The sequence below is a fragment of the Aspergillus undulatus genome, assembly GCF_047715775.1.
Source record: "Aspergillus undulatus strain CBS 261.88 unplaced genomic scaffold BDV17scaffold_11, whole genome shotgun sequence".
NCBI classification, from domain to species: Eukaryota; Fungi; Ascomycota; class Eurotiomycetes; order Eurotiales; family Aspergillaceae; genus Aspergillus; species Aspergillus undulatus.
In genome coordinates, this window is record NW_027396615.1 from 37,763 (window position 1) to 50,718 (window position 12,956).

General features: G+C 49.1%; 3 protein-coding genes across 3 annotated transcripts; 1 reads left to right on the forward strand and 2 right to left on the reverse strand.

Moving 5' to 3' along the window:
- Positions 1 to 533: 533 nt before the first annotated feature.
- Positions 534 to 4,268, forward strand: BDV17DRAFT_297298 (peroxidase/cytochrome P450 family protein; the record flags this gene model as incomplete). The annotated part of the gene is made up of 8 exons (XM_073763473.1): positions 534 to 911; positions 968 to 1,065; positions 1,117 to 1,358; positions 1,410 to 2,521; positions 2,579 to 3,111; positions 3,170 to 3,824; positions 3,880 to 4,159; positions 4,225 to 4,268. 8 exons carry the CDS (start codon positions 534 to 536, stop codon positions 4,266 to 4,268), a joined length of 3,342 nt encoding a protein of 1,113 aa, XP_073617865.1.
- A 341-nt stretch (positions 4,269 to 4,609) lies between these two features.
- On the reverse strand, positions 4,610 to 6,444 carry BDV17DRAFT_280336 (T6SS phospholipase effector Tle1-like catalytic domain-containing protein; the record flags this gene model as incomplete). Its single annotated transcript, XM_073759866.1, has 3 exons — positions 4,610 to 5,430; positions 5,558 to 6,290; positions 6,340 to 6,444. The coding sequence occupies 3 exons, from the start codon at positions 6,442 to 6,444 to the stop codon at positions 4,610 to 4,612; spliced, it is 1,659 nt and encodes a 552-aa protein (XP_073617866.1).
- A 1,254-nt stretch (positions 6,445 to 7,698) lies between these two features.
- Positions 7,699 to 10,021, reverse strand: BDV17DRAFT_289036 (beta-ketoacyl synthase; the record flags this gene model as incomplete). The annotated part of the gene is made up of 5 exons (XM_073761565.1): positions 7,699 to 7,992; positions 8,051 to 8,752; positions 8,834 to 9,374; positions 9,422 to 9,537; positions 9,929 to 10,021. The coding sequence occupies 5 exons, from the start codon at positions 10,019 to 10,021 to the stop codon at positions 7,699 to 7,701; spliced, it is 1,746 nt and encodes a 581-aa protein (XP_073617867.1).
- Between the last annotated feature and the right edge of the window lie 2,935 nt (positions 10,022 to 12,956).

Below are 12,956 nucleotides of genomic sequence, written 5' to 3' on the forward strand. Positions count from 1 at the left end.
AAACGGAAGGCCCAAGATACTTATCACAGCACATGACATGACATTCTGGGGCATCTGCAATAACCTGTACCCAAGCCAAGCGGGGACAGCGCGGGTGAACTTGCATCATTACCCACACTTGTTGACGACACTTCAAGGGTTACCATGCGGCACGTCACTCTACCTCTGACAACACTCAAACGTATGCTGAGGGATGATCAGTTGCTGGCCCAGGCAATGATGCAGTTGGCTCTGGCTATGGTACACTGTTCTGTTGTGTGGGTTGTCGTAAAATATCAAAGAATTCCGATTGGCTTAAGGCTTGACGAACCATGGTTTTGACAAACCTTAATTTTAAGGTTAAGCTTTACGGAACCCTGCGGAAAATCAAATTGTAGGTCTGTTTCTTAATGCCTTGTGGTGGCGGACTGTAGACATGCGAATATCCCACGCGTGGTGGTATATATATCAGAAAATACTCTTTTGACGCCTTTTGCAAGCTACTGGGGTATCTGAAGTGGTGTTTGATCACGATTAAACCACTGTGAGGTACAATGCGACCGGAAAAGCAGAGTGAAGGGTCCAGCAGTACCCCGTATTACCAAAATGCGACACGGCCAGGTATGCTGGATTCCTCAGCTAAAAGTGCCCCTGATTCTGAGACCTTCCGTGATGAACAAACACCTGAGCAGGTCGGGGTCATCGATGGGGTGAAAAATTTGTCTAAGGTAATGCACATGGCTGCCCGGCCACTGCCAACCGAAACGGGAGACGGATCATACATTACAGTTGATGACCAAGGTGGAAGCCTATGGGCAGATATACGCGCATTAGGGATCGAAGATGCTGGCACTATCAAAGATCTTATTGAGAGAACCGCGCGCGGACCTCTGATTGATGATAAGAGCATGCTCATGGAACGCATCATACGGGTGATTGCAATATCCTAGCATAATACCAGTCGGAAATTGACTAACGTTATCTTCAGCTTGTAGCCAAAATGCCTCAAAAGTCTCAGACTCGGGATAGACTTAGCCACAAGTTTCTGGCATATCTTTGGGACTCTCTGCCCCATCCTCCTCTCTCGTGAGTAATCTACCGTCTGTCCAGTAGCACACATTACTTAACCCCAATCAGATATGTCGGGGACAAGTACGCCTATCGCTCAGCCGATGGATCGGATAACAACCCCGTTCTGCCGCGGTTGGGTGCAGCAAATACGGAGTATGCACGGACTACAGAGTCTTCAAAAATTAGACCACCCAATCTGCCCGATCCTGGGTTGATCTTTGATAGCATCTTTGCACGGGACAGTTTCAAGCCCCACCCTAACAACGTCTCGAGCCTTTTCTTCACATGGGCCTCATTGATAATACATGGTGCGTACCGCTAGGAGTTCTAGACGAAGACAGAGGCTGATATGATATCAGACATCTTCCAAACTGATCCGTCAAATCCGAACATCAACAAGACTTCATCGTATCTCGATTTATCTATCCTGTACGGGGACAATGAAGCCGAGCAGAACTTAATGCGTACATTCATGGATGGCAAGATTAAGCCAGACTGTTTCTCGGAGCCTCGCCTCCATGCACTGCCAGCGGCATGCGGCGTACTTTTGGTAATGTTGAACAGGTTTCACAACTATGTTGCTGACCAGCTGGCGCTTATCAATGAAAATGGTCGGTTCACAAAGCCAGAAAGTAATATACTTGACCCTGTCGAAGCCTGGGCTGCCATTGCCAAGTACGACAACGACCTCTTCCAAACAGCGCGGCTCATAACTTGCGGCATGTACATTAATATTACACTGTATGACTATCTCCGAACGATCATCAATCTCAACCGCGACAACACTACCTGGAATCTGGATCCTCGCGCACACAAGGAACATGATACGGTTCCTACCGCGGAGGGAAATCAGTGCTCGGTCGAATTCAATCTTGCATACCGCTGGCACTCGACGATCGGCCGGCAAGACGAGATCTGGGCGGACAGGGCCTACCAGGAGATTCTCGGAGTCCCGGGGAAGGATGCCACAGTGGAGCAACTCATTCAGGGAATGAGAAGATTTGCTGGGGAGCTAGACAAAGATCCGTCTAAGCGCACATTTGGTGGTCTAAAGCGCCAAGCCGATGGTACATTTAGAGATGCAGAGCTGGTCGATATTCTGACACGCACCATCGGAGAAGTTGCTGGATCATTCGGGCCACGCAATGTGCCGAAGGTCTTACGGACGGTTGAAATCCTGGGTATGGAGCAGGCCCGGAAATGGAATATCGGAACCTTGAACGAATTTCGCAAGTTCTTTGACTTGAAGCCCTACGAAAGCTTCGAGGAGATCAACTCGGACCCCTGTATAGCGGATCAATTGCGCCATCTGTATGAACGTCCAGATTACGTGGAGCTTTATCCTGGCATCGTCGCCGAAGAGCCCAAGAGCCCAATGGTTCCAGGGGTCGGAATTGCCCCTGGCTACACTGTTTCTCGAGCTGTCCTGTCTGATGCGGTGGCCCTTGTGCGAGGTGATAGGTTCTACACGGTATACACTGGCATCTCCTTGCCTCATCTAATGGATTGCATACTAACCGAGGAACAGAAAGAGTTCAATGCTCAGAATTTGACGAGCTGGGGTTATGCCGAGGCAAACTACAATATGGATATCAATCAGGGTTGCTGCTTCTATCGCCTGGCACTAAGGGCGTTCCCGCAATGGTTCAGATACAATTCTATCTATATTCACTACCCCATGACAATCCCCAGGGAGAATAGCCTCATCATGAGAGCTCTCGGACGCGAACAGGATTATACATGGGACCGCCCGGCGTATATCCATCCCAGGACGGAAATTTTCTATTATCACAACGTCCGCCGCATTCTCCAAGACCCGGCCAACTTCCGAGTGGTCTGGGGCGAAGCAACCGCTTACATATTCGGGGAGAAAGGCTGGGACTTTATGCTCTCAGGGGACGCGCCTTCCAATGCTAACCAGCGCGATATCATGTCGCGCTCCCTATATCATGGGCACTGGAAGGAGGCTGTGAAGCAGTTCTACCTCGAGATTACGCAGCAGCTGTTGGTTGAAAAGTCATGCCGGATCGGCAACGTCAATCAGGTGGACATTACTCGCGAGTAGGTGTTATGATGCAGCCATAACTTGGCACACTGATGCTGACGTTAGATATCGTAGCGTCGGAAACCTTGCTCACGTTCATTTTGCTTCCAATATATTCTCCCTCCCTCTGAAGACGAATCAGCACCCACATGGTGTCTTCACTGAACACGAGATGTTTGGAACCATGGCACTCATCTTCACGGCTATATTTTTTGACGTTGATCCCGTGAAATCGTTTTTCCTGCGCCATAAGGCGCGCGAGGTAGCAGAGAAATTCGGTAAACTGGTTGAGATGAAGGTCAAGACCATCAGCGCTTCCGGCTTAGTTGCCACAGTGCTGGGTAATAGGAGCGCTAACCAAAATGCACTCTTCCGCTATGGTGTCCATATGGTGGAACGTCTGCTACATAGCGGCCTGGATGCAGAACAAGTGACCTGGTCACAGATTCTTCCTACAGCCGTCTCCATGGTGCCCAACCAAGCGCAGGTATTCACCCAAATAATCAACTACTACCTATCGGATAGTGGGAGGCAGCATCTGCCTGATATCAACCGTGTTGCCAAGGAAGATACAGCCGCCTCGGACGAAATACTTCTTCGATACTGCATGGAAGCAATCCGCTTGAACGGCATTTTCGGCTCGTACCGAGAGTCCCAAACCAGCATGACTGTCGATGATAAAGCTGGCAAGGTCCAGATAAAGCCGGGCGACAGAGTATTCGTGAGCTTCGTACGTTTTGACTTCTGCCCCAGAGGCGAGTAGAGAGGCTACTGACCAACGACAGGTGGACGCAAACAAAGACCCCAACATATTCCCGAAGCCAGATCAGGTCGACCTGACTCGACCCATGGAGTCCTATATTCATTATGGTGTTGGGCCCCACTCATGCTTGGGAGGCGATGCCAGCAAGGTGGCTTTGACGGCCATGCTACGAGTCATAGGCCGCCTAGACAATCTTCGACCTGCGCCTGGGGCACAGGGGAGGCTGAAGAAGATTAAACGGCAAAACGGTTTTTACACTTACATGCGCGAGGATGAAAGCAGTTTCTACGCTTTCCCAATGAGTCAGTCACAAGTCCCAGTCTCCTTCCTAGGAATAAGAATTGTGAAATATCTGACGTATCTCCAGGTTGGAAACTGCATTATGACGGCCTGATTTCCGAGTCCCCATGAGTCCATCGTGTGCAACTTTCCGGGGCATTGGCGGAACTAGGTTTAGTAGTTGTTGCTGTGCCTAACTCCATGATGTTGTCAAATTTGCTACTTTGCTACTCCTGACCAAATGCTACTCTCGACGTTGACCTGGTCCGACTGTGGATACCTATTAATAATTAACTGTGTCCGTTTAAGAATTCGTAGTTTGTAAGTGTTCAGGACAATAAGTGTTCTCGTGAGGGAGTGTCTTGTGAGAAACAGAGTGTTCAAGACTTGACAGCAAGCCCTCGAATATTCTTAAATACATAATCCCCCACGGCCTCACTAACAGCGAGAGCCAAGTGCTGCGTTTCCAATACTCAACTTTCCCTGGATTTCGGCTTACGGATATACGTCTCCGTCAAAGGACGACCCTCATAGTCAGCCACAACCCACTCCCCTGTGCCGCATTCTTTTGGTGCCTTCAACATCCCTCTGCCTCCGCCGCCCATGATCAGATTCCCCGGCCGATACTCAGAGTTCGTATGCAACCGACGGATGGCAGAGACGTGGATCTTGGCATCATCAGGCATGTCGCGCACCTCCCCACGCGGAAGCGGCCATCGTACAGGTTTCCATAATCCGTCTTCTCGAAGGTCCATCCGACGGAATGGTAGGTACTCCATCATTTTCCAGGATAGAACAGAAGCCCAGGACAGGCCATTGCCAAATCGAAGACAGTCATGAATCTTGCCATCAGTGCTGGCTTTCCTGAGAACTTCTTGAACGCCAGGAACGGATCCCCCTTCTCCACTGGACGTCCCTTGTCGACCCGGGATTGCCCGGTTATAAACATCCTCCGCATTTTTTTCACCTTGTAACTGCGCTGCTTGACCAACAGTCAAACAGTTAAAATGTGCTAGTTTGCTTGAATCAAACCGCAGTCCTGCCAGTTGGGCATTGTGCACCATCCATAACAACGGTACATAGCTGAGGGAACACTCGTCCGATTCGATTTCCCAACCGCCGCCGATATCTGCATGGCAGCCGGGAAACCATACTTCTTTGATGTCCTGTTCTGTGGAGTCTCCGCCTCCATCGTAAAAAGAGGTAGCAACAGACGCATTACCGTATTGTTGAGCCGAGACTGTCGAGTGCGTGCCATCGATGGGGCAAGGACCCTCTTGCGAGTCCGCTGATTCTGGACAGCTTTCCATATTTCGACGATTCGTATCGTGGAGCCGAGTAGCGGACCGGGCCATCCATTGCGGGTTTGGAGTCGCGGTTGTCACCGGGAATCCTTGGCTTCTCGTTTTCGGGCTCCTGACCCATTGGGCTCTCCTGGAGTTTATGCAGGTGGTGGTGTAGATGGGGTCGAGCGGCAAGATGTGCCTTTAGACGACGACGCAATCCTGAATGGCCTGAACCCGGGGACGGCTTGACCTCTGACAACAGATCCTGTCGAAATTTGGCACGATGCTCGTCGATACTCACTGCATGACGGATGACCTTGGCTGACGTGCGAGCCGTGTATGGGAACTTACTCCGCTTCATCCAGGCATTTTCAAAACGAGGGACACTATTAACCGTATCAAATAACCCTAAAAATCGAATCTGGCTCACGGGCTTGCAAAAAGTATCTTTAAAGTCAGCCATGCGCTGTTTTAACTGTTCCTTCCTGACTTTCTCGGCTTTCGTACGGCTGGTACGCTGTTGCCAACTTGCAAAGGTTTTCCAAGCAAAGCTGACCAGCTCTTCATTGCCCATATCTAAGAGACCAATCTTGTCCAGCATCTCAGCCAGGAACCGGGCAATATATGCGCCACGACTAAATCCGAAGAAGTAGATCTGGTCTCCAGGGCAATAATACCGCATTAGAAACTTATAGCCGGCCATGACATGATCGGCAAATGTCGATCCGGTGGCTGCGGCTTTGGCTTTGGCATATGCTGACTTCAGTTTCTGGATGCGGCCCTTGTGTGACAGAGAAGCAGAGGTGACATAGGTGCCAATGCCTGGTTGATAATAGTGATACTGGTTGCTGCCGTTGTGGTCAAGCATCTTTCCTCTTATCAGGGCTGGCTTATGCGCAGGGAAGTGGACGCCTCACTCGGTAAATTTTTAGCACATTGCTATCAGACGAATCGCCGTGAAATTGATTACCAGTCCCATCAAAGCAAAGAACAAATTCTTTTCGTGTTGGAGTATGATCCATAATTGTCTGGTCCTTGTCGTGAAGCCAAAGAGACGCGTAGGATACTCATCAGATTCCGACCTTGCCAAGTGACTCACCCCGATAGTTTAGCGAGCAATATAGAATCATGCCGTGATGTAAGGATAATATCCAAAGCATCAAAGACCATAGTTTATGACTATTCAACGATTTGGTAAGTCTGTTGGCTTTTCGAGGCCGTGACATCAATGAGATTGAATATTTGTCAGAAGTTTGGCATTCCACGGTTCAGTTGCAGAATCTTGTTCCATGGGCTATACCAATTGACATGAATCCATTGCGTCAGACCTTACCATGAGACTATGGACAGACATAAGGTAGTTTGGCAATGAATATTTCCAACCCTGGGTCCCTAGTGGCTGAATAGTTCCCCGCAAAACCCTTAGGGAGCTGCTGCGAAAAGGACTTTATCCGTGTCAGCAAGTCATCGGCTGCAGTCCCAGTTCTCTTCGCTCGCAAGCCTGGTGGTGGCCTCAGATTCTGTGTTGGCTATCGAGCGTTAAATACTGTCACTAGAAAGGATCGATACCCACTACCTTTAATCAACGAAACTCTTGAACGGATCTCACGCGCCAAATGGTCCACAAAGCTTGATGTTATTGCAGCCTTTCACAAAATACGGATTGCTCCAGGCCATGAGTGGATGACTGCATTCAGAACTCGATTTGGCCTGTTTGAATGGCTTGCTATGACCATTTGGTCTGGCTAATGCCCCAAGCAAATTCCAGCGGTATATTAACTGGGCACTGCGCGATTTCCTTGATGAGTTTGCATCGGAATACTTGGATGATATACTTATCTTCACCCAAGGACCTCAGCACCAGCACAGGGAACATGCGCGTTGGGTGCTAGCTCGCCTAGGAGAAGCTGGCTTGCAAATAGACATTGACAAGTGCGAGTTTGAAATCAAGAGCACCAAGTATCTAGGACTCATTATTGAGGCAGGCAAATGGATACGGATGGACTCAGAGAATAGTTAAGGCTATTATTGATGGGCAAAGTCCCACATCAGCCCGTGGGGTACGATCGTCCTTAGGGTTCGCAAACTTCTACCGACGCTTTATACGGGGAATTTCCTACTTAGTACGCCCTCTAGTGGCCCTAACATAGCAGACCAAACCGTTTAATTGGACGGACAAGCACACACAAGTATTGGACAGGCTGAAGCAAATGCTTACTACTGCTGCATCGTCCTGGAAGTCTTTGGCTATGTATGTCTCATTGATGCTTTGGAAATCAGGCTGAACCCGACGACATTGCAAAATAGCGCATAGAACACTTCCCGTTGCATTCTATGTCCTGGTCCCTCTTTGGCATTTTTGTCACCTCATCCATGTTGGCTTGGATGGTGTACGATACTCGGTCCCAGTCTGCCTGGGTCTTACCAGGGTCGCGGAAATTGACTACGCAAGAGCCGAGCTCGTGCAATGCGCTTGCTGATGTAGCCTTGAATGCAACTGAGATCCTGTCTGCAGACGAAGAATCCATCACAGCGGTTGTGATAAGACTTCCATCAGCGCCAATGAGCTTCTTTGTGAGTAGTAAGAGCAGCTCGGGTTTATGAAGTGTTAAACCAGGGCTGGCTCACATTCTTTCTGCCACTGTACTCGAGTGCATACTTGGCCGCCGCAAAAGCTGCCTCGCAAAAGACACTTCCAGAACAAAGTCCGATCCCTTGTATTCTGTGACAGTCTATGAGTCCGACAAATCCTGGATCAGAAGTGGAGGCTCGGAACACGACCTGGATCTTCGGGTAGGACGACTTGGAGTCAAGGTACTGTGCGCAAGTAGAGAGAAACGGCGCGGATGTTGTGACCAGAGACTGCTCAGGCACATCGTCGGTGATCCGGTCGGTATGGATGATCCAGTAGTCCTTTACATCCCACGCATAAGAAGGGAGTGTCAAGAGCTGGACCAGGCAGTCGCGGTCGAAGACACCCGGTTCATCGACGACAGATCCGAGCAGATTTGATGCCACAGGAATCTTCGGCTCTGAATACGTCATACTTGCTGCAATCGAGCTATAGTCTTGTAGTATTGGATCCATCTGGAATGAGTGGAAGGCAAATGAGATGGACAACGTCTTCGCGCGAACCTTTACATCCTGCGCCGTTATGTTTTCTTGAAATTGTGCCAAATCCTCAGCAGTCCCGCTGACGACGGTAGAACTAGGGCTGTTGATGCAGGCCGCACCGTAGGAAGAGGACTGGAGCCGGGAAAGGTGGCTCCGCGCATTTGCTACTGAAGTTGACACCGAAAGCATGGAACAAGACCCGGATTCGCATCGCTCCTGGAGGACAGTAGTTGGCGGCCCCTGCTACGGCCATATCGATGTCTTTTGCAAGTAGGCTCATGCGGGCAAAATGGATACAGGAACTTGTCGCCGCGCATGCAGAATCGAGCGCCCCTCCCAATTGAACTGGAAGGCCAATCGACCCGATCCGAATGCACGCTGAACAGCCTGTAATGCGTAGGTATCACACCTAAATGTGAGATGGCCAACTACATGCCAATCATCATTACATTGACCTAAGGATGTCGCCATCTTGGTCGGATCCGTCAACCTGGTCTGGCCGTCCGAATATCCGGCCATTTCGAGGGCCTCGTACGCGTTCATTAGGAACAACCGATGAGCGGGGTCAATCAACAGGGCTTCTCTGGGCGGGATGTGAAAGAATTTAGAGTCGAAGTGTCCTGGGCTATTCATGAAGTACCCGTGCCTGCAGGTCATGGTGCACTTGCCGGGGCCTGCCGAGGGATGCTTGGGGCAGTAGTATTCCTCCAAGTCAAAGCGATCGGAGGGGACCTCTTTATGGAGGTCAACACCTTTCAAGATAACGTTCCAGAATTCTTCGAGGTCATCGCTGCCTGGTCCTTTTCCTGCTGTGCCGATGATGGCGATACCGTCTCGACTATCTGGGGTCGGTGGTTTCGCGGATAAATCATCATGAACAGAAACTTCCCTTCCTGCAGTTTGCAAAGCCTTGCAAGATATGCTGCGTAGCAGCTGGGACCCATGACCTTGACATCAACATGCCGTGATGTCCCAAGATTGGTGTTGAGCTTGCTTACGGCCTGTACAATGTTCAAAGGCCGTTGAAGTTGTCAGCAGATGGCCCCAGCTGGAGTAAGTGGCCTCAGGGCGATCCTCATCCAAGCTGCATATCCTATACTCTGGGGCTAAAGGTGTGTCTAGAAGTGGGGAATTTCTCGACAATATGGTCAATATCGGCTTCAGAGATGCTTAGGGTGTGCTGAAGGGCATGAATATCGAGTTCGTTCTTTGGAAGATTCTTCAGTGTAGGACATTGGTTCAGCACGAGCTCCAAGATAAGTGCTTCTTCTGTCTTCATTGACACCAAACCGTGCTCTTTTGGCAGACGGAACTCTCTGTTCGGTCTTTGATGTCAGCCTGCCACTGCGGGCTAGCTAGAAAAGCCGGGGGCATGGGAAAGAAAGCTCTTACCATGACATTTTGGAACTGTTCCAGGGTTTTATCTAGCTCCTCGGCCGGTATTCCGAGGACAGCCCAACCCCAGGTCTCAGGGCGCTCCTCCATGGCTCGTGATCTCACCAAGGTGAGGTTACAGAGTCTTGCCCACACCCGACCCGCCTCGAGACATGCGTCATAAAGAGGGTTGAAATTCGTAGAGATTGACACGACTGCAGCACCGAACAGAACCCCGGAGATACCAATCAACTCCGGTCTGGGCCGGTTCGGGTCAAGCAATTGTGGCTCGCGGCTGATAGCCCTTAAGTGGCCAGCCGTGCATAGGTACATAAACCGCAGGTCAAAATGGAACAAAGCCCATACTCCAGTAGGACTACGGCTCTAATAGCATAAATCAGAATGGCATGTGCCGTGCCAAACTCGTCGCCGGTGTGTCGCTATCTCTCAGCGAGCTCTTGGAAACTGGAGCAATTTCTGAAACTGTCTTGCAAGGCCCGGTCCATAGCCCTCGTCTCCGCCTTAAGGACCGAGAAAAGGTTACCGAGGAACGACTGAAGCCATGTTTACGGCTTGACTGTAGACACAATCAATGCCGTCAACCCATGGATCTGTGGCGTCTCCGAAAAGGAGAACCGTAGGATGGCTGGAGTCCATTCCTCTAGAAGATCGATTCTAACGTTTAAAAAACCAATGTAATATTGAATCTACTGGACAATTTCGGCCTGTCAGGGGAGAATAATCACTCAATTATTTATACCCATGGAACCCGCATAACAAGGGAATCCCTGGCGAACGTGCTAGGTTTCTTATCTGGCAGTGAGACGAGAAGATGCGAGCAAGGCAGTGTTTGGTGCCGATGAAAATTGCTGCGTTTGAGAGAAGGGAATATTGGTGTACTGCAGAGCCTTCGCCCCTTCCCCCCACCGGCACAACTCGTAGTACAATGATATTGTACTCATACGCCTTTACCAGGATGGTGTGGGGTATTGCTGCTGCCAGGGATGCATGGCGACATCCCTCTGAGAGAAACCATTCACACCGACACAATCTTCGTAAGCCCAAACTATTGCAACGTTAAACAAGATATCTGTGAGCCGCCTCCTTCGTATTTTCCCGGCTGGCGTCCATATCCACCCTGAGGCTATGATGAATACACGCCAACTAGGAATCCGTGAAAGCGAGAGCCCAAGCCTTTTTTGATCATATACGAGTACAGCGGAGGATGTTTGTCGGACGAATTCGACTGAACAGCGTGGGGCTCGAACTCTGGCTGGCTCATAGGATTGGACTAGGCAGAGTCCATGGATTCGAATCCTACAGCAGGCATTGACCATGGGCGGTGTCAGCTCATCTGTCATCTCGGGGTGTCCTTATCAATTCCCGAGAGTGACGCCGCACGCCGAGTGATGCATCCTAAAACACATAGTAATAGTATATTATTAATATAGATATTAATAACTTATATGTTAAGTATCAGTGCATTTAGGATCTAAAAATTTAACGTCTTATTTTAATATCTAGTATACTATATATAAACTTTTGAGTCGATTGGACTTGAATTGATGGAGGTATTTGAAAACAGGCTATTTTATATACAATATGGAGATGGAACGCTCGCTTACCAGTTACGTTATCTTTGGTTGGGACGACTAAGTAATCTTAGATACCCGATTCAGGTGAGCACTCCAAGGGTCAAACTCACAGGAGAAAGCAGGGCCAAGATATCAGACGTATCCGATACCATGTAGAGTTTAAGTACTAAACGAGCTGTTGCTGTCAAAGGTAACTCTGAGACAGCAAGTTGTATTGATCACGAAGATAGAAAGCTAGGTACAGTGGCAATGAGCGTCCTTCTATAACCCTCCATCTTCGGCGTAGATAGTTGCATTGGCGTAGCTCCCTGCATCCAAGCGTAGGTACCTACACTTCCATATACGCCCTACTTCTATCGATCATGCGTCAGAGTATCCTTTCGTGCTGTCTTGACAGGGGTCATCCTGGTGATTCATTGGCTGTCATCGCTCCATGATCCTCGTGGTCAGGCGTGGACGTCGTGTCATGACACGCCATCTCCCCCTCTTCGACCACCACCGCAACGTCAAGGGTTAGTTTTATCCTTTACGCATTTCCATTTCCATGTCTCATCTCCAATGTCTGTTCCGCATGTTGCACCGTCACATGACGCGTACTGGCAAGCTAAACGGAGAAAGGTGCGCAATGGAAGATGAAATGTCGATTCTATCCGCGCATCGTTAGTGCCGCTGGGAGATGTATAGCGAGGGATAAGAAGCGATCTTGCACGAGGCCAAATAGGGCGTTACTCCAGGTCGTGCGCTGCTTCGGAATGCTAGAGGGAGCCATGGCGCGTGGGCCCTGTAGCCATTCGGTAACAGAGAACCGAATAGTGACTACAATCCAGAGGACCAAGGTAGCGATTATAGAGCCATGACTCCATGCTTTGGTCTGCCTGCTTTATTATAATACTAAAGTCAAGTGTACAAGAGAGACGAGTATCAAGCAGAAGCCTGGGATATCAAGGGTGAGGATAATCTCCTTACACGTGGCCAGGATACTCTTGATATACTTGGGGATATAAAGGAATATTTAATAGAATAATAATAAGACTACTAACAGGCAAGTTAATCCGGAAATACTATCTCTAGGAAACTTTGCTCGTGAATATATTATTAATTACCAGGCCAAGGATAGTTAATACCATGAAGATAGCTATCCAAGTCCTAATAAAAAGCAGATAATTCCTAGGCAGGGCTATATACTTAAATAATAATAAGGGTACCTCCGAGGATACTAGAGGCTCCCTAACCCTGAAAGGCATGGCTAATAATAACAGATATACTATTTAGAGCTATAGCAGCTATAATATTACTTACTAAAAAGATCCTGATTGCGCTGAGAAAAGTCTACTTAATATTGATATACTTGAATAGCTTGCCCTATAGTAGCAAGGTAGTAGCTACAAGGATAAAAGTCGTGTTCCTATACCAGCCCATATTGTCGAGTTAATAGAAATCACTAGTAATAC